This window comes from Aptenodytes patagonicus, chromosome 6 (assembly GCF_965638725.1).
Source record: "Aptenodytes patagonicus chromosome 6, bAptPat1.pri.cur, whole genome shotgun sequence".
Taxonomy (NCBI): Eukaryota; Metazoa; Chordata; class Aves; order Sphenisciformes; family Spheniscidae; genus Aptenodytes; species Aptenodytes patagonicus.
Window position 1 is genome coordinate 49,330,446 of NC_134954.1, and position 20,009 is coordinate 49,350,454.

A 20,009-nucleotide genomic window follows, 5' to 3' on the forward strand; every position below is an offset into this window, starting at 1 on the left:
TCCTTCTGTCTTGGCTTGATGCTTGGGTAGATCAGAAGTTTGTATGAGTACAGGATAATAACAGGTAGTTGCTGAATTCTCATTTTGGTTGCTAGGTCTTTGCTCTTGAGTTTCCCTTCTGCCTAATTAGAAGCACTGAAAACAGGGTGAGACTGCTTGCTTGCACAAGGGGCTGCCATCAGCTTTGCGGCGGTTGTCATCTAACTGAGGTTGGATAATGAGCAGCTGTTGATACAGAGTTGCTATAGGTGTTTCTAAAAAGACTGTGTGATACCATGGCTTTTGCTTGTTTCTTGCACTTTCTTGGTTTTTTTTGTATTTTTTTTTTTCTGTGCAATAACTCATATTCTTAAATGGCATTCTTCATTAAAGGACAGGGAAAGCTGAGAGAACGGTAGGAAAAATCTTGTGCTTTCCCAGATAATGAAGAATCACCCTTGGTATTAGGCAAGCCTTTGTTCTTCACCATTCATTAACTCTTGGTTCTCTGTTACTTGGTTGTGATTAGGAAAACTGGCTCAGTAAAAATGACCCACCTTCTCTGTGCTCCAAATAATATTTGTGTTAGAGATAGTAGCACGTCTTTGCTCTATTCCTGATATGAGTGCAGAGCACTGATAAGGCTATGGAAGCCTCTAACTCATGCACAAATCTACAGCTGCAGAATTGTATATTACTGGCAGTAAGAACAAAACAACACCCAACTTGTGTTTTGGATCGCGGGTTAGATTTGCATAGCTACTAGGAAAATCCAAGATTGCTTTTGCACCAGTGAAATAAATATGATCTAAAAATTTAAATGAAAGTATGAAGTCTTTTTATTCACTTGAGTGTAATCTAATTTTATTTGAAGTAAATGCTACATAACTGTGATTTCTAATTTCTAATGGGACATCACATCTACCTCTTATTTTCTGCTACCTGATCTGTTTTGAATACCTTGCTTAATATTGCCATATGAAGCCATTAATCACAAAGCCTCCCTTTCTGTTCAAAGGCAGAGATCCTTTGCTTCAGAGTGAGATGTGGTGATGATGAGTTGCAAAGCACTGAAAGTAAATGTGGGAACTGAGATCAAAAGGCTACTGGGTGGATAAGTACAAAGAGGTGGGCTGATTCAGCTGAGTAAAAAAAATGCATATCCTTATTCCTCGTTAGTATTAGTGTTGGTTTTGGACCTGCCTCAGGTCAATTCCCATTCGTCCTCCAGCAGAGCTTTCCTCTGTCCCGTTATTCCTCCCTAAAATGCTTATTAGCAACCAGTTCATGTGTTCACGGAAGCAGCTTTTTCTGGTCCTGTGCCTATGCTTCATAACAGGAGAGCTGTCTTAATTGTTCCAAGGGCGTCTTTCAGCTGAAATGTTGCATATGTTACAGGGTAATACTTAATACTGTTAATGTTTTTAAATGAATGAAAACAGGGTTTGAATGTAGGAATTTCTAACTGTGTTTTGGAGGGTTGGGAGGTGTTGCTTTTTGCTTTTTTATTAAAGTACTCTACGTAGTGATGTGAAACAAATCACTCTTAGTAGCTGTAGTGTGTTGTATTTGGTTGTGAGCTTTTCATATGAAGTTAACTAGGATAGCTGGAGGAAAATGTGTACCGTAAAAGTAGAAGAAATGTACAAGTTCTGCATATGTTGTAGTTTGTACACAATGCAAAATTGCCTACAGACTGGTGCGGGTTTTTTTGCATATGCCATTCATTTAAGGGAATGGGAGGAAAAATAATCTCTGCGTCTGGTTTAGATATTAGATTAGTCCTTTGAAAATCAGTTTGTGTTGAAAGCAGAGAGGAGGAAAGTGTGCTTGCTGTTCTTATCCTTGTGGAAATCATGGAGCAAAGTTTAAAAGTTCAGTTAGGATTGTGAGATAAGAAATGAAGGGCTAGGTGGTTTTTAAAAAAGAAAGAGGAAGGAAAAAAGGTGGTAAACTGCTGGGAACTGGTTGGAAAAATCAGACCTTAGAGTATATAGCAAAAGGATCCTGATAGTCCTGAAGTTCAAAGTCTGAGTAGTTCTAAATGCTTCACGCTTGCACTGTAGCAGATAACAACTCTAAGTCTCTAGTAATATGTCAGAAATTTCTTATGATCATATATCAGCAGAATCTACTGTGCAAAATCTCAAGTCTGTAATGTCAAGTCATCAATATACAGAGTACAGAAACCTAAAAATCACATTTTTCCATGAAAATTTCCTGCATATCAACCTGTTTGTTCCATATACTTGTGTATCAGAATTGCTCTGAAAGAAATATTGGCTAGCTGACTTCTCTTTTTCCATGTTATGTAGCTGAAAAGTAGCTAGTAAGATCTTGTCGTTTGCTTAAAAGTTTAGGAATTGGTTAATAAAAAAACTGGAAAGGCTAAATCCGATGCAATTAGACCACAGTTTTTCATATCAGTCCCCAGTTCAAGTAAAGTAACTCTTCTCTGTCTACCTAAGTCAGTGTTACATACCTAAGTAGATACTTACCTTCTCTAGACTAACAATCTATTCTGAAAGTGATTAAACACCTGTTATGTGGTTATAGCAATCCTTAATGTTCCAAAATACAAAAATCTCCACCCCAAACACTTTTATACGTGCTTTTTTTTGGTGCCATTGGAAACACACTGTGGTCCAGAACTTTCTACTGTGTTACTACAAAAGGTTTTTGTACTGTTCTTGCATTTTCAAATTAATTATTGTTACTACGTGTATCTTTATATCTTAGCTCTCAGTGTTCTACTTGGAAATTAATTGTGGCACAATCATCCCCAATTTATCTTTTAAGAATAATGCCAATAAGCAGAATATTGCTCCACAGAACGAAGAATGAATAACACTTCGTAGGAAATCTTTAATTTTTGTATCAGATCTTCCAGTCCACTGTTTTAATACTGTTGCACCAAAATTTGTAGCTTTCATGGACTTCCCCAAAAATGCATATAGGAGTTCCAATTTTTTATCAAAATGATGCTTATTTAAATACATCTCTCTTTTCATCTGCATGTTTCTTTGTTGCTGCTGTTCTAACACCGGAGGTGATGGGTCCTTTCTTTTAAAAACTGGGCCAAGTCAGGGAATTGTCCCTGTGGAGCTGGAGTACGTAAGCCTGCGTTTACGTCGTGTTTGAAATTCAGTCCTAACGAAGGGTGTGTTGTAAAGTACCAGGTTGTGTGTGCCTGTTAGTCTCTTCTCCGGGATGGCAAAAAGATAGTGCGCTAATTATTATCATGAGCCCTTGAGGGGAAGGTGAATGAGTGGGCAAAACCTTGAGTGCTCGAAAGTGAAGGAGACAGTTACTGGGAGTGGAGTTGACAGTTAATCTAGTGTATATCTAGATTCTGCTAGCTGCTTTTGGGTTTCTAGTATGCCAGATCTCTGCGTGATACTGGCCAGATAAATATTTAACTTGTGTTTCTCGGTGTAATGTTAAAGGAAATGATCATTGTATAGATTAGCGTTCCATGTTAACAAATACCACTCTATCCTACTCAGTGTTTAATCAAATGGTGTTTCAAAAAATGGATTGAAATAATATTTATCATCAAACAATAGGATTCTTCTCCTCGAGAAGAGGAAGTCTTTGCTTTACAATTCCGTGGCAATGAATCACTGTCAGACCAGATATACGGGCAGCTATGTTTTGTCTGTTAAAAATGCCATAGTTATTCTTGGAATATCACCAGGAGAATAGTTGAGGATATATTTAAGTTCTTCTAGCAGCTGAGTTTGCTGGAGAACAAGCACAGCTAACTTCCAAAAAACACAAATGCCAAAGATGAATCTGATTGTGCTTTAGAAAATAATTAGGATTCACACTTAATTTAAAAAAAAAAAAAAAAGTTACTGTTTTTTATACAAAAGCTGCCTTCAGCATAGTGTGAAAAATGAACATAGGTGTTCTTCGGTTTGGATTTCTGCACAGGCTGAAGTGCAAAGTTATTCTCGCAACATCCTCTGTGTTGTTCATTGAAGCTTTTCCCGTATTTTTCCAAAGCTGTTTGGATATCTAAGCTGCTGGCATAACAAATCGTCAAGAATCAATCCACTGAGAAAACAGCTTTAATATTGAGTCCAAAGGACTTCATCAAAATTCAGTGTTTTATACCTATCAACCAGGCTGTGAGTGGGGAAGATCTGTCTGGGCTTCCCAGTGTTTCTTGGCAGAATTTTTGGGAAACGAACAAAATCCCCTCTACTTACACCTGTTTGAATGAAATTTGTCCAAAACTACCAGTCAGCGACCAGCATTTTTAGCATGCTTTATTAATGTTCTTTTTAAAAAAAGTATTTTAGGAATAATAGATTCTTATGTTCCAGTAAGTAAATGAAAAAAAGTATTAAATATTTTGATGCTGGTTTATTAAAATTAGTAAATGGGGCAGTGATGTTCTGTTTATATTGAGTAAATACCTTAATATACTCTTAGAGTAGCTACATTTGTAGTCAGTTACATTGCAGTGTAACAAATCGGAACAGATAATTTGAACATTATATATATATTATTGTATGCATAAATGTTCTTGCCATTAGTTGCATTTCTATCACTTCTACATAACATCAGACAGCTAATACTCTGTATAATGTATACATTCTATTATTCTTAGAATCTTTTTCTAAAGATGCATCTAATTTCATACTAGCATCACTTGGTACCCACATGATCATGAGGGTTACTTAAAATAAGTGAGAAACTGTGGCATGTGTTGTTAATGCACTTTCAGCCCATATAAACTTCTCAGTAGTTGGGCACACCTAGTAAGAATTCTTTACAAAGAATTGTGAACTTGGTCAGACTTCTTGGTTGTTGGATATTAGGTTGCTTGAAGTGTAAAAAAACCAAACCAAGAAAAAACAACCAAACAACCCCCCCCCCAAAAATCAAACAAAAAAAACCAAAACCAAAAACAGACTAACAAATTGTAAGTGGTATAGATATGTGTATGTAAAGAATTATTTTTTCCGTTTTCATAAATGATTTTGTCAGGATTGGCTTTTCTCTGTTCTGTGAAATTCAGAGTATTTTTAGGTTTACAGTGTTGTGTAAATGTCAGGTAATAATAAATATTTTTTCTAAGAGATGACACCAATTATTCTTTTAAACTAAATCTGATTTTTAAGACCTTTTTACTCCTGAGATTAAAAATAGGATTTAGTCCCCTTACAGTGCTTCTGTACCTATTTCACAGTATAAAGATTTTGCTCTAATAATAGATGTAAAATATTACCATTCAATTTGTTTAGATAATTTTCTTAATTTATCCCAGATCTCTTAATATATTACTCACTGATACCAAGCTATGAAGATTAATACAGATATTTACTTCTCTCAGAAGATCATATGCTTAGATTTCACTTGTTTAAATTTTGTATTCTCAAAGGACATGTGTCTTGTGTTCTTTTGGAAAGTAACTGCTCCTTTTTAGATTCAGTAGTGTGGCTGTTGTGCTATTACACACTTAAGAAAAAAATGCCTTGTTACTGAAATCTTACACCATCTTGGCTTCCAATAGCTCCTGGGTTTGACTCTGTGACTTTTGTATTAAAGAGCTTTGTCATTTCTTCCCTCAAGAAAGAAAGTTCAGATGGATGTTTTTAACATTTTGGGGGCTCTTTTACATGTCCTGTTGAATATCCAGAATTCCCCTCTGATCTTGACATCTGCCTCTATCTCGTTGCAGATGGTCAATGAAAATAATTGCAAAAACCCCAGCAAATGACGTAGAGAGAGAGGTCAGCTTTGTACAAACAGTATTCAAAGCTCTTTTATTATGAAAGATCAGTGTTAGTGGCACTGTTGCACGGGTCAAAGTCACGTTACTAGAAAAAATAACATCTCACTCCTGAGAAATAAGGGAATTTTGCAGTTGAAGCACAAGACTTTGCAGTACATGGGGTTTTTCTTGTTTTGTTTAAAAAGGTTGTTTTGATTTTTCTTAAAAAATACAGCACTTTTACTTCTCCCAAAGCATTGTTCTCAGTTATTTCTGCAAAGGCTTTCGCAATGTTTTAGTAGGCTTTGTACAAAGCAAGTTTGCTGATTAGAGTAGAGCAATGATGAGAGCTGCTACCGCTCTTCTAGGTTTTAAAAAGAACTGAGTACAGATGATGATGATAGGGACTCTGGTCGGTAGCAAACAGGACATATTTGAAACCTACTGCCACTGTTGCCTTATTAGCTGTCACTGTTGTCGGAAGTGGGTGGCTCAAGTGGGAAGAGAAACAAAGATTTAAGGATTCAATAATTTATACTTTCTTTCTGTCTTACCATCTGTCCAGATCTATTAATGTCTCCCTTAGGGAATTTAAGCTGTTCACTTTGACATCCAACTGTAGTCTGCTGTCCAAAGGCTTTTACTTTGGATTAAGAAAACTCACCCCCACCCCCCACCCCCCCCCCCCCCCGAGCCAACTTAATAAGATGACTTTGGGGGAAAAAAAAAAAGGAAAAAAAAAATCAGTCCAGTTGCAAGCAAACAGTGGGATATTTCTATTTTTATGACTGTAAATGGTCTTCATTTGTAACTGTGTCCTATCCAAGAGTATTGAAAGCTGGTCAAGCAATAGAAAGCCATCATTCTCTTCACAGAGGGTGGAGAAAATAAAGATGTTCTCTGTGGTCAGTGGTCTAGTGCAGTTTGGTAATGATAATTTTAGAGGGAAGGATGACAAATAATTCTAAGTATGCTGTTAACAAAGTATTAAACTATTGAGGATTTTGAAGAACCCATGTGACTAAGCTTTGTGAAGCACAACAGACAATATGTTGAAGTGTGAAATTCAAATGCAAAGGTGGAATGCTAATTCATAAAGGAAAATTTTTTTCAGGATGTGGTAATTTGACATTTATTTTCACAAAAGGTCAAAGACAAGTACTGTGATTGGATTTTGAAAAGTTTTAGGAATCTGTGACAGCAAAAGTTTGCATGCTATAGGTGCTCAACTGAAGGTAGAATTTATGTCTTTAAAAGAGAAGTGTCTTGTCTTCTCCCTATGCAAAATAACACCTAGTGTTTTTCAACATTTTTTTTTCCTTTGGCTCTTGGTCTATGTTCTTATGGACTATTAATCTGCAGTAGCTGATTAAAACAGTATTTCAGAAGCTTCAGAGAGGCAAATTGCACTTTTGACACCTAGAAGTATCGAAGTTAGTAACTTAAAGCATATGGAGGGTGTTACATTAGCACTGCCACTTGTCTAGATCTAGAACAAGAGCTAAATTCTGTTCAGGAGCCTCCCTTCTGCCACCATCTTGTCAAAAATTCGAATGTTTGTTTAGTTTTTGAAGTCTTCCGACAGGATTTCTGCAGTTATCCCAGTGAACAGTCAATAAACAGTTTAAGAAACAAACAGTTTTTGAAAAAAAGAAATCTATAGAATGAATGGGTTTTGGAGCAATGTCTTAAGTTACAACAAGGCTTACTATTGAGGTGAAAGTTTTTCTTTTTCAAAATTTTTCTAATAAGGTGCAAAAGAAATTTATGTTCTTTGACCAAATCTCACTTGTGGGGCTGTTTTTTTGTGGGAGGATTATTTTCTGATATAGCTAATATATTTGTTACAGGCAGGTTTTGCTTTGCAGGAAAAAAAAAAAATTTAAAATGTTTCCCTGGTACAAGTTTGTAAAGCATATCCCCTGCCCCCTTTCCTTCCTGAAGGATCTCAGCTAAAAAAAAACAGAAATAAGTGGTCTCAATGCAGTCCATCCCTTTTCTTCAGGCTATTTGTTTCTTTTAGAACCGGTATTTCAGTGATACGAACCAACTGCCCTATTTACTTTAGTTTCCATACCAAAATGTCCTGATGGAGTACATTAATTTTCTCCTTTTTTATGAACTCATAGAGATGAAAAGAGAATGTAAAAATGACCTAAAATATAAATGTGTGCCTATAGAAGGAAGAACAAAGGCTTTATTTTTCTTGGACCTAGAGTCATCTGGGGTTTGGACTGGTTACTGGCATTACTTAAAGAAACTACAAGCTAATTCCATTTATGGCAGCTACATACCATTAAGAATACAGGAGAATAGCCTATATTTGCTGAATGTTGCTGGAAGATGTTTCTGTACATTAAATATTAGACCATTTGTTTGGAACTACACTGGATTCTTTAGTTGTAAGAATGGAAAAATCACAGAGTAATTCCAGTTGGAAGGGACCTCAGGAGGTCTGTAGTCCAACTTCCTGCTCAAAGCAGGATCATCTGTGAGATTAGATCAGGTTACTCAGGGCTTTATCCATTTGGGCCTTGAAAAACTTCCAAGGATGGAGGCTGCACAACCTCTGCTTTCAGTTTTTAAAGATGACCAATGGTTGTTGACTTGAATGGCTTTTGATCTCAAAACCTGTCTCAGAAACATAGTATTTTCATTAATGATTTGATATATCAAATTGGTTTAGTGATCTAAACAGGTCTGAACTATCCTGAAGGAGTGGAAGACAAAACCCTTGAGGTAATTTTAAGGAGAAAGCCCGTAAGTCTAGCATGGGTTTTCTGTTTTCCAATGTCTGCAGGAATATGGAGCTGGACTAGAAGTAGAAGGCTCTTTCCAGTTGGCTCTTTCCACATATTCTCGTCCCCTGCAAAGACTATATTCACTAAAAACAGATCGCGTGGTGTATGACTTAAGAAGCATCAGTTACCACCAAGAAAACAGATATCCAAGAAACTTGTTTCTTTTTCCTATTGTAAAGAGACAAGGCGGTACAGATGATGCTCTTACGGGATTATGCATGAGATATACACTGCATATCAAAATTACCTGTCTGTTTTAGTCCCATGTTAATTGCAACCAGCCATTTAAACATTTAGCAGTAAAAGGATCACTTTCTCTGAATCACAGAAAGATCTGCTCAGTACCTCTGGACACACTTAACACAACTTCTCAGGCACTTAAGGAAAACTATAAGCATTACTTACAAGTGTACCTAAAATTTCTTTTATTGTTGCAGGTTATTTTAGTATCTGCTAACAAGTTGACTCGATATATAGAACCATGCCAACTAACAGAAGATTTTGGAGGAACTCTCACCTATGATCACATGGATTGGCTGAATAAGAGACTGGTTAGTTTTCTTTTTTTTTTTTTCCAAATGTCTCATTCTTGAGCCATGAATTTTTATTTGTGTAGGAACTGCTAAGTGTGTAGAAATTGTCATATGTGTAGTAGTGCAGTTCAAATGCATGAATAGTCTTATCATGATAACTAACACTGGATTTGCTCGGGGGATGATAAAGCTAATGTAGGCAATTTGTTGAACCTACACGTTCCTTAATGAAGCTCTCTTGTAGACCCTCATTCTAGAAGAGCCTGAGTGTATGGTATAGTCGCTACAAAGGGAAATTGTCTGGCTGCTGATAGGAGAAATCCAAAACAAGGAGGAAATACTTGGACTCTGCAGATCCTCCGAGGTTTTCTCTTAGGTCTTGGTTCCTGTGGACTGAGAGCCAGGTTTTAAGCTGTCCTACACTAAAACCTCTGCCAGTGCAGTTTCCCCAGTAGATACAGAGATGCAGTAAATGTCTAGGAGCAAATACACCCCTAAATCATTAATAGACACAAATTGTTTAGGCAACTGTTGGTTGTGCATAGCACTCCAGAATGTTTTTAATCTGTTCTTCATTGATAGTTGTTTTTCAGTTACTTAAATTGAATTTTCAAAACAATATTTGGTCTTCAATGAAACAGCGTGTTCCTTTCCCACGCAATCTATTCTTAAAATGTGCATCTCCTTCTCGGATCTCCAGGTGGGATCCTGGGCAAGGAATATTCCACAGTGTGTCCCAACTGCAACTGCCCAAAGCCTTCAAACATACCCTGCAGCCAATCTCACAGCAGTACTTCCCTATCAAGAAATTTGAGGGCTTACACCATGTGTACCATGTTTCTTTTTTGCTGAATCTCGGCAAATTGTGTGTACAGACCAAAGGGCTGAGAGCACATCATCTGCTGTGCAGCTTTTGGTCTTTGCCTGGCCTTTATATGTGCATGGATTAAGGCAAGGCAGCTTGTTTCTTTTCTTCTCTGCCTGAAACTGAGAGCACCTGGACATGGGAGGGAAAGGAAATCTAGTATTTTAAGTGTCCTTCATTTTTGTCTGATATATACAAATCTGGCTTTTACTCACTTATTCCTGCATTCATAAAATTCATAAGGACAGTACTTCCACTCTGGCTGGTACTTCTGCTTTATATTTGGTTCAGACTACAACTGAAAATTTCTTTCTCCTGTCTCTCCTCTCGTGCCTCGTTTCACTTGTTTTGTATATTAATGAAGAACCTCCTCTATTGCAACTCCTGAATTCTGAAACTAGACTAGAGGGCAGAAAGGTTGTTTAAGGTACTAGCTGAAAAATAGTTTACAACTGTTTATACATTTTAATTCCATGGATTTTTTTTTTCCTTTTGTAACAACTGAATTTAGTTTGTATTTTATAAACCACTCTCATATAAATTGGCTTTTAAGAGCTGTCCACCTCATCCTTTTCCATTTTCCTGAATTTTAAGTAGTCCTAGGTAGATTAAGGAAGGTTCATCTGCAGGCTATTAATTAATAATTCATTGACACCAAAAAGACCTGAAAGTTATTGCGCATGTCACTTATGGCACACGATCATGCTCAGTTCTGTTAAAAAAAAAAAAAAAAAAAAACAAACAAAACCAAAACAAATAAACAAAAACAAAAAAAACCCCCAACCCTCAGAAGTCAGGTACAGAGGAATCATCTGAATCGTACTCGTTGTCTGACTATACAGGCCTTGTTATCTGAGACCAGAAGCCCCTATATTCAAAGAAACTGATCAGGGTATTTCTTTCTATATAATACATCTTTCTTTTATCTTAGTTATTCATTACAGTATAGCCCATATTAGTAGTGATTAAAAGCTGGAATCTTCACAAAGTTGATTATTTTAATCCATTCAAGTGAGCTGTCAGATGCCTGTGTAACATGCCTTGATTCTCTAGCCTTTTTCTTAAGATTTACTTAAAGGCTTCAGTGAAGATGTAGAATAAATATGTCCATAAGAACTTACAGGTTTTGCAAAAATCTCAAAATTTTTCAGTATTTCAGAATTCAGTCCATCTTTGTTATATTCAATGTAACATTTACTATCTCTCTAAGGAATCTTAGTGCTCTTAAGTATTCCCTGAACAAAACTTTATATTTTCTACTCTTTCTACCCTACTATCTGAATGTTGGGAAATAATTACACTGTGTAGAGATCGAAGTATACTAACAGAACTAGTGGATAAATTTGCACTGATGCCTTCAATACTGTCACTTACATAATTTTCACTTCTTAAATTAAAATCTGTCTCTTATTTAGGTATTTGAAAAGTTCACGAAAGAATCAACATCCTTACTGGATGAACTTGCTCTAATTAACAATGGAAGTGATAAAGGAACTCAACAAGAAAAAGAGAGGTGTGTAGTTTGCTTTTTGAAACCAATGCTTTTGGATTATAAAATTTCACTGGAAACCCAAACAATATTGAAAATATGATATGTCTTAAATATTTTGAAATGTGTAAAGAAATTCTGAAAGTTTATAATGTAGACTACAAAATTCATCAGTGTGTGTATAGATGGATGCTCATTTGCCTATTGGCTACATGCAGCTGCACTTCTGTTTTGATACAATGATTTGAAGAAGTGAGGACGAGTGAGGAAAGAAACATGCAGTCTCTTAATGGCATCAGGTAGCTCTGGCCTCAGTTGAAGTTTTTAGTGCTACTGTAATACAAATTATTAATAATGTGTTTGTTTAATTATTATTAAGTTTATTATTATTAATAATGTGTTTGTTACTTTATTCAAGATCAATAGATTTGAACTTCCTTCCATCAGTTGATCCTGAGACAGTATTGCAGACAGGTATAGTAAGTTGAAAAATTATAATGTTGGTCAATAAAGTAACATTATTCATTTTTAAGCCCCAAGTGAAAGCACAGAGGGCACAATAATTATCTTAGCCATCATCACAATGTAACAAGCTTATCAATTTATGTCATCTTTGTTGGGTTTAAAAAAAAAAAGTGATGTTAACAAATAAATGGAAGAACTCCAAATGTGTCTTTTTAAAAGTAGTTTTTAATAATCCTGATAACATCTTTACAGTATTACCATAATTAATATGTTTAATTTTGAGAATACATTGTTTCTAGATGATGTCAATATGTTGGCCTTATAGAATGAATTCGTCTCAGTAGCCACCAGCTGGTTACAATACAGATAGCATTTTCTTACGCAATTCTGATAATTTGCATCAGCCTAGTTCTGAGCTGACCATCTGGAAAAGTGAAGCATACAGTGTTCTGATTCTTTGCTGCTTAGACTCTCCCTTGAGCATTCAACAATTTGGGGTTCTTTGATTGAAATGGGTTTTTTAGGGTGAATTTCCTATTGGCAATAAAGTATAATAGCACTGTTGATTTGGACTAGAAATTTGCTTAAAGATTGGTGCCTTTGTAGAATAGGAAGTAATGCATAGAGTTAAGGTGGTGATCAGAGTCTGAGTGCTCAGAATCCTTATCTTATAGCCTCCTACAAACTAATGTGTGGATCACATGTAATATTTGCCACAGAGAACTGCTGGCTTTACATGCCCTCTGTGTAAAATTTTAGCTTATTTAGATGTGGGATAATATTGTTTGAGTTAAAAGGTGAAACAATAGTTCCTTGGTGTGGTCTTTAAAGTTTTTAAAATACGAAGTGTCTGTAGACACTGTCACTAGATTTTAGTCTAATTGTGTATCATCCTCTAATGGTAAGATTTTTGTGGAAAAAAACAACACTTCAATTTTGTGTATGTAGATGGTTCCCAAGAACGTTAGTTTATATGCATTCTCTGTTTTCTTAATTGTGGCATAATTAAATTTTTTTTTTTGAGCTATGAAGTTTAATAACTTTCATTAAATCATGGGAGTTCCTAAGAGGTAACCTTTCTCTTTGTTAGATTCACTGTATTGAAAGGTTGAGAATAAAAAATTAAAATCTCCCCAATTAAACTTTCCTAACTCTTAAGGGTAAATATGAACAAACTGAGGTTTTGGGTAAAAGACTTCTGTCTTCCATAGTTACAAGTACTGTTGCTTTCACAAGCTCTAAATCCACATACATAGTTCTTGGAATTTGATAAGAATCTGTTTTAAAAAAAAGTTTTTACCTTGAAAATGTTAATTCTTTACTGCTGAAACAAAAATTCAAAATTATCCCATTAGAACTACGACTTGTAAAAGCCTTTAAGTCTGTTTGCCCTGCAGCTATCTGTGCCTATCTGTGTAGTATTATAAAAGATGAAATCCAAGATGTTTATTTCCATAGTATGGCAAAATGTATTTGAATTCTTCAGACATGTTAATTTCACAATAATATATACTGAGTAATTTAAAGTTGCTTGCTGCAATCTCCAAAGCCCTTCGCATTTTGTTTGTCTAGATAATACCAGTTGAATTCAGAGTCTATTTTTCTGCATTTTCCTTGAGGTATTACAATTTCTATTCTAGTGGTAATTTTTTTCTTTTAGTGAACTGGCATGTTACCATTTTAAGACCTGCAGAACTGATTATGTGGAATTGGCAGATTTTCACTTTTATACCAGTATTTGTTTAGTGACCAAACACTTTTATTTGCTAACTTGTTCATCGAGCTTTTGGGGAACAAATTGATGATCTGGGTTTACTGGTAGTGTGGTGTTTACGTCCTGAAAACTTTACCACAACTTAACAATAACATTCTTCAAACAGTTTAAGCAGAGGATTAAATAGTCAAAACATACTATTTTTGCATATACGAAAGTCATTACACTCTAGAGAGTCTGTACCCTGATATGGTGCTTAAGAGCACAAAGAAAAAGGTGAGAAAAGTAAGAAAAAATTATTGATCAAAATACTTAGTATTCAGCTCCACACTTTCTATGAAAGTTTTGTACATGTTATAAAAATCCTGGAAGATAACAGAGAAATTATATACTCAGTTTGTTAGTGCTTCTAGATCATTCATTTAATCTAAGAATATTAATTGTTTGAGAGAAATACTTTGGATGCAACACAGTATTTTGAAGTAAACCAGAATACTTACAGTTGTTTCAGAATCAAGATTGTGCTTTGCAATTGTTTCTTTACATTAATCAATACTATTGTCAATATGAATGTTAAAGTGGCGGTATCCCTTTTATATATCTAAAATATACCATATGATTTCTACCCTATTTTATGACTGATACAACCCCACAAACTGTGGCCAGTGCTCTGCATGAAATGGTATCGTTAAATGTGCCCAATGCATGAAAGATCATTAGCTGCAAAAATGTACCACCAGATGGCCTAAAAGCAGGCATACTTACTAATAATTTTTGTGCTTGTTTTTTGAATCTAAATTAACCATATCATTATATGTATTCTTAAAGGTCATGAGTTACTATCTGAGTTACAACAGCGTCGATTCAATGGTTCAGATGGAGGGGTATCCTGGTCTCCAATGGATGATGAACTACTTGCTCAGCCACAGGTCATGAAGCTACTAGACTCACTCAGAGAGCAATATACCCGCTACCAGGAAGTTTGCAGACAACGTAGCAAGCGCACGCAACTAGAGGAGATTCAGCAGAAGGTAATGCAGGTAAGCTTGGAGTTGTTCTTGAATACTGTGAGGCGGAGGTTTGAGCTCAAGTCTCAGACTGTGTTTCTTGCAAAACTTAGAATCAGAGGTGAGAGCTTCATGCTTCCTTTCACTCCTCAGACTGCAATGTGCTAGCTTCACTTGATGCTTTACATAGTGGCTGCCACAGTGCCTTTCCAAAGGCTGTTCTGATACTGGGAGGTGATTAGAAACGTGCTCTCTTGCCATCACACTGAAGAACCTTCACATTGTCCCTTTGTTGCATACTGTGGCAGTGTACTTCTACATTGTCAGAGGGTCAAATGCCTGATCCGTTAGCAAAGAGAGGAACATTCACAAATGAGACAAATTTTACTATAATTTTGCTTGAGAGCTGGAAACCTTCCCCTGCCCATGTTGTTTTAAGTTCTGTTACTGAAGATAATCCATTATTTATTCCTTTATTTGTCTAATGCTGGGTGTTTTAACTTAAAGCGATTAAACTCTCTGTATTTCAAGGCTACCCTGACCAGAATGAATACAAATCTTCCTAATCAGTCGTGTGTTAAAGGTCATAATGAATTGCTTTGGTCCTTTGGAAACAGGCATGTAATTAGCACTTTCAACATTTTCTCAGCGGAGTCTCAGTAGAGAAAATCAAGGAAATGGAATTAATTTATTCCTCTTGTGTTTATTACTTGAAATTAAACTTATATGTTTTTAAGCTTCTGTATAGTTTGAATATGCATAAAATGGAATGGATATTGCTTTTAACCTTTCAACATTGACATTTCTAATAAATGAGAAGTGCAGATCAAGTGCTTGCGCTTCCCAGCGTTCCAGGTATGGGTAAATATAAAAGCGAATCAATCTCGTTATTTCTGGCAGTAAAAATATAAATCTACTGAGGAAATAACTTTACTTTATGTAGTCATTCAGATTCTTATAAAAATATAAAAAAATCAAATGCCATCTTTTGATATTTTGAGCTGGAAATAATAGAAATATATACGAGATGAAAATAGTACTATATAGAACATATTACCACGGCTGTGGGTATAATCAGGTGAGACTTTTTTTTTTTCCTGTGTTAAAGTTACAGTGGTTGAACAAGATGTGCTGATTGAAATGAAATTTACAACATACTTTGGCAAACTGACATTGTTAATGCATTTAAAATAGACTTGTTTACTTGGGCATCAGCCTTATTTTGCAATATTTGTATTAAAATAGTTTTTCGTTTGCTCTGTTTTACGCTATGGATGCTGCATAGTAAGTGAACTGAGTCTCAGTACACAGGAAAAATGTGTTTCACTGTTTTACCAAGCTAATCAGTTTTATAAAGTGCATTTAAAAGCTCTCTAAATGGCATACAAATGTATGGGAAAAACTTACTAAATCTAGAAATTGATTTAGTTTCCTTTTGGTTTACGGGGAAAAAATTAGGCTAACAGAAAAGTAAGAAGATAATGATGGGCTGGAAGAAACAGATAGAGGCAAAGTGCCATGGAATTTATTTTGCCAAAACAAACAGAAGTTGGAGTAAAACATGCTTGCAGTATTTTCAGTTGGAATGGGTGTGTACATAGAAAGTTTTCCCCTTGTGTTGCTGATTGATTTTTTTTTTAAATGTTTTTTTTTTTTTAGTGTTTTGATTTCCGGTTAGCTTTCATTACAAGTACATTCCTATTTCATAGAATCATAGAATTGTTTAGGTTGGAAGAGACCTTTAAGATCATCAAGTCCAACCGTTAACCTAGCACTGCCAAGTCCACCACTAACCCACGTCCCTAAGCACATCTACACGTCTTTTAAATACCTCCAGGGATGGTGACTCAACCACTTCCCTGGGCAGCCTGTTCCAATGTTTAACCACTCTTTCAGTAAAGACATTTTTCCTCACGTCCAATCTAAACCTCCCCTGGCGCAACTTGAGGCCATTTCCTCTCGTCCTATCGCTTGTTACTTGGGAGAAGAGACCGACACCCACCTCGCTACAACCTCCTTTCAGGTAGTTGTAGAGAGCGATGAGGTCTCCCCTCAGCCTCCTTTTCTCCAGGCTAAACAACCCCAGTTCCCTCAGCTGCTCCTTATAAGACTTGTTCTCCAGACCCTTCACCAGCCTCGTTGCCCTTCTCTGGACACGCTCCAGCACCTCGACATCCTTCTTGTAGTGAGGGGCCCAAAACTCAACACAGTATTCGAGGTGCGGCCTCACCAGTGCCGAGTACAGGGGGACGATCACTTCCCTACTCCTGCTGGCCACACTATTTCTGATACAGGCCAGGATGCCATTGGCCTTCTTGGCCGCCTGGGCACACTGCCGGCTCATGTTCAGCCGGCTGTCGACCAGCACCCCCAGGTCCTTTTCCGACAGGCAGCTTTCCGGCCACTCTTCCCCAAGCCTGTAGTGCTGCATGGGGTTGTTGTGACCCAAGTGCAGGACCTGGCACTTAGCCTTGTTGAATCTCATACAGTTGGCCTGGGCCCATTGATCCAGCCTGTCCAGGTCCCTCTGTAGAGCCTTCCTACCCTCAAGCAGATCAACACTCCCGCCCAGCTTGGTGTCGTCTGCAAACTTACTGAGGGTGCACTTGATCCCCTCATCCAGATCATTGATAAAGACATTAAACAGAACTGGCCCCAATACTGGGCCCTTGGGAACACCGCTTGTGACCCTGGCTGCCAACTGATTGAACTCCATTCACCACAACTCTCTGGGCCCGGCCACCCAGCCAGTTTTTTACCCAGCGAAGAGTACGCCCGTCCAAGCCATGAGCAGCCAGTTTCTCCAGGAGAACACTGGGAAACAGCGTCAAAGGCTTTACTAAAGTCTAGGTAGACCACATCCACAGCCTTTCCCTCATCCGTGAAGCAGGTCACCTTGTCATAGAAGGACATTCTTGTATATTCATTTTTTGTATATTTTTTTTGGTATATTTTTGTATATTTGTATTCTTTGTCTTTCATTCTTTGTATAGCTTCTTATATTGCTAACCGTTCCTGGCTTGCTTTTGTGTTCCTGTTTCATTTTCACTATTTGCTGCTTCTGCTTACTGTGAACTGCTTAGTTCTTACTCCTGTCTCAAAGCCCTCTTATCCATAACCACCTCTCTTCCCTTGTGCCTTCAATATCCTAACCTCTCTTTTTAACCACCGCTCTTCCTTCTATTCCATAGTTTTGTTTCCCTTTCCTTTATCTTTCATTCTGCAGTATAAAGATGGCAATGATTTCCAGATGTTTTCTGATGAGCAGTTCTACTAAACAGACTGCCGAGAAACTCTATGTTATGATAAATTCTAGCTTTGTCTCTCCTTAGGCAGAAGTGTTAATTACTATTTTTCTAATCTTAATTCACAAAAATTACTGCTAGGCCTTGCAGTAGTCTAGTCATTAACCATTTAAAAATATAGTTTATGAAAATAACATCGCTTCTTTCTCCAGGTCCCCATGTGACTCCTCTCCTCAGGTCAAGTATCTGTCACACAAGAAGGGCCATGTGCTAAGCTAAGTGGTCTCAGAGGCAATCCAGTAGTTGCTGGAAACCTGTAATGGGGAGGTGGTCTTGGTCAGAGAGGACACACTGTTTCAGACTTGCACGAGAACTGTTGTTCACGTGAGTTTTCCAGGCCACACTAAGGTTACATGGGGACATCTGGGTGCCTTTGCTTCTAGGTCCATTCCATATTTAACCAGAGACGGCTGTGCAGAGGTGCTGAGCACAAATTTCTTTTTAAACAAAAAGAACCTCGAACTGTAGAGTCTTAATTTGTCCTAGAAATGATAAAAGTAAGGAAGACCCAGGATGCTTTTTGAGCAAAGAATACATGCTCTGAAACAGCGCTTCTTATGCGGGGTGGGGGGGGGGTGGTGGGAAGAGAGTGGGTGGGAAGACACAGACTTTGTGACTAAAAGGTGGGGTGAATTGATTGACCTTCTGTAATGCTGATGGTCATTCTTGATTACTGTTGCAATGTAGCCTAGCAGCGCTAGGAAAATGGTCCAATTAGTCCCTTTTTCATTTGTCTTCATAGTTATGGTGTTACATTGTGTATTGTGTTATATTTCCTGAAAAACTGTGTGAAGCTGTTCTGTCACCTTTGTTTAAACAAGTCATATTGAAGAGAGGAAGCTAATTTCTTATGCTTTTTTCATTAAGGTTCAAAATGTGGGGGTATTCCTGCATTTCTGTACTTCAGGATTCCAGTAGTGACTTTTGCACTAGGATTCATCAAGGGTGTCCCTGTTTTCTAGATGTTTAAAAATTTATCATAAAATTTTGCCATAGATACCATCTGATAATTCAGTTGCATATAAGGAAACCAAAGTGAGATACTCTGCTTTGCTTTGAATAATATTAACATCAAATGAAATAGTTTCAAAATAGTAATAATAAAAGAAATCCAATACTGTAGTCCAAAACTGTATTGCCATGACCCTGCAAAGATTTCTGCAAAGGCAGATCCTATGAGATGTGGCCATTAAGACTCTAAGAGGCTTCTGTTATTAGAATAGAGCAAGCTGAAAAGTCATAAATATATAAAATACTAAATTGTTGTGTAAATTTAATTTTGGAATAAGTACATATCCTGTACTTAAGTGTTAATATATTCAACAAAATAAGGAGAAAACTCTCAGGTGTGAGGTTGAATACAGCTGTGCATAGTAATTCACTTAGGCAACAAAAATTGTTGTTTGAACATGAGAGGTCCATTATCAAGAAAATTGTGGTTTAAGCTCTTTTATTGACATAGATATGAAATGACAAGTAGGTATGTGACAAATCTTTTGCTAGCTGTCACCTGCTTTCATGGAGCTGAGAGGCTAAGGTTAATGAAGAGTAGTTTCTACTTAAAGCTTTTGAAGATGTGAATGGATTCAACAGCAAGACTTCTACAGATCCTAAAAAGACTTTTTTTTCCCGTAAATGTATACTTACTTTGAAATATTTCTGCTTATGTTACATAATTCTTTTTATACCAGTTTTTGTGTAATTGATTTGCTGCTTTATTTTTGTCATCTTTATCTTATTGACAGGTAGTCAATTGGCTTGAAGGACCTGGATCAGAACAGCTAAGAACCCAGTGGGGAATAGGTGATTCAATTAGAGCTTCACAAGCTTTGCAACAGAAACATGAAGAGATTGAGAGTCAGCACAGTGTGAGACTTCCCATACCCTTTTCAAGTAGCAAAATAATTCGAAGTACATGCAGTTACGAGCAATGTGTTTTGATTATGAGTATCTAGGAATTTTGCAGAGGAAAGTACCTGAGCAGTTTAAGAACTTAATATGGTCATTATATGTACATGTTATTTATTTTGTTTTCCAGTGTAGAAAAATACTGATTTCTATCTATGATTTTTCTTGTTTTTATTATGTTACAGCACTTAAATTTTCATGTTGAGTAGGAGGAGTAA

General features: G+C 36.7%; 1 protein-coding gene across 6 annotated transcripts in view; it reads left to right on the forward strand.

Moving 5' to 3' along the window:
* SESTD1 (SEC14 and spectrin domain containing 1) overlaps positions 1-20,009 on the forward strand; it is a 65,343-nt gene that overhangs the window by 26,991 nt on the left and 18,343 nt on the right. For 5 of the 6 annotated variants that reach the window (XM_076342511.1, XM_076342512.1, XM_076342510.1 and 2 more), the window contains 5 exons: positions 8,943-9,056; positions 11,319-11,416; positions 11,811-11,866; positions 14,400-14,611; positions 19,629-19,751. In XM_076342511.1, the coding sequence (XP_076198626.1) occupies positions 8,943-9,056; positions 11,319-11,416; positions 11,811-11,866; positions 14,400-14,611; positions 19,629-19,751 (603 nt within the window). The remainder of the gene's footprint in view (positions 1-8,942; positions 9,057-11,318; positions 11,417-11,810; positions 11,867-14,399; positions 14,612-19,628; positions 19,752-20,009) is intronic. The other variant, XM_076342515.1, reaches the window with a different exon arrangement.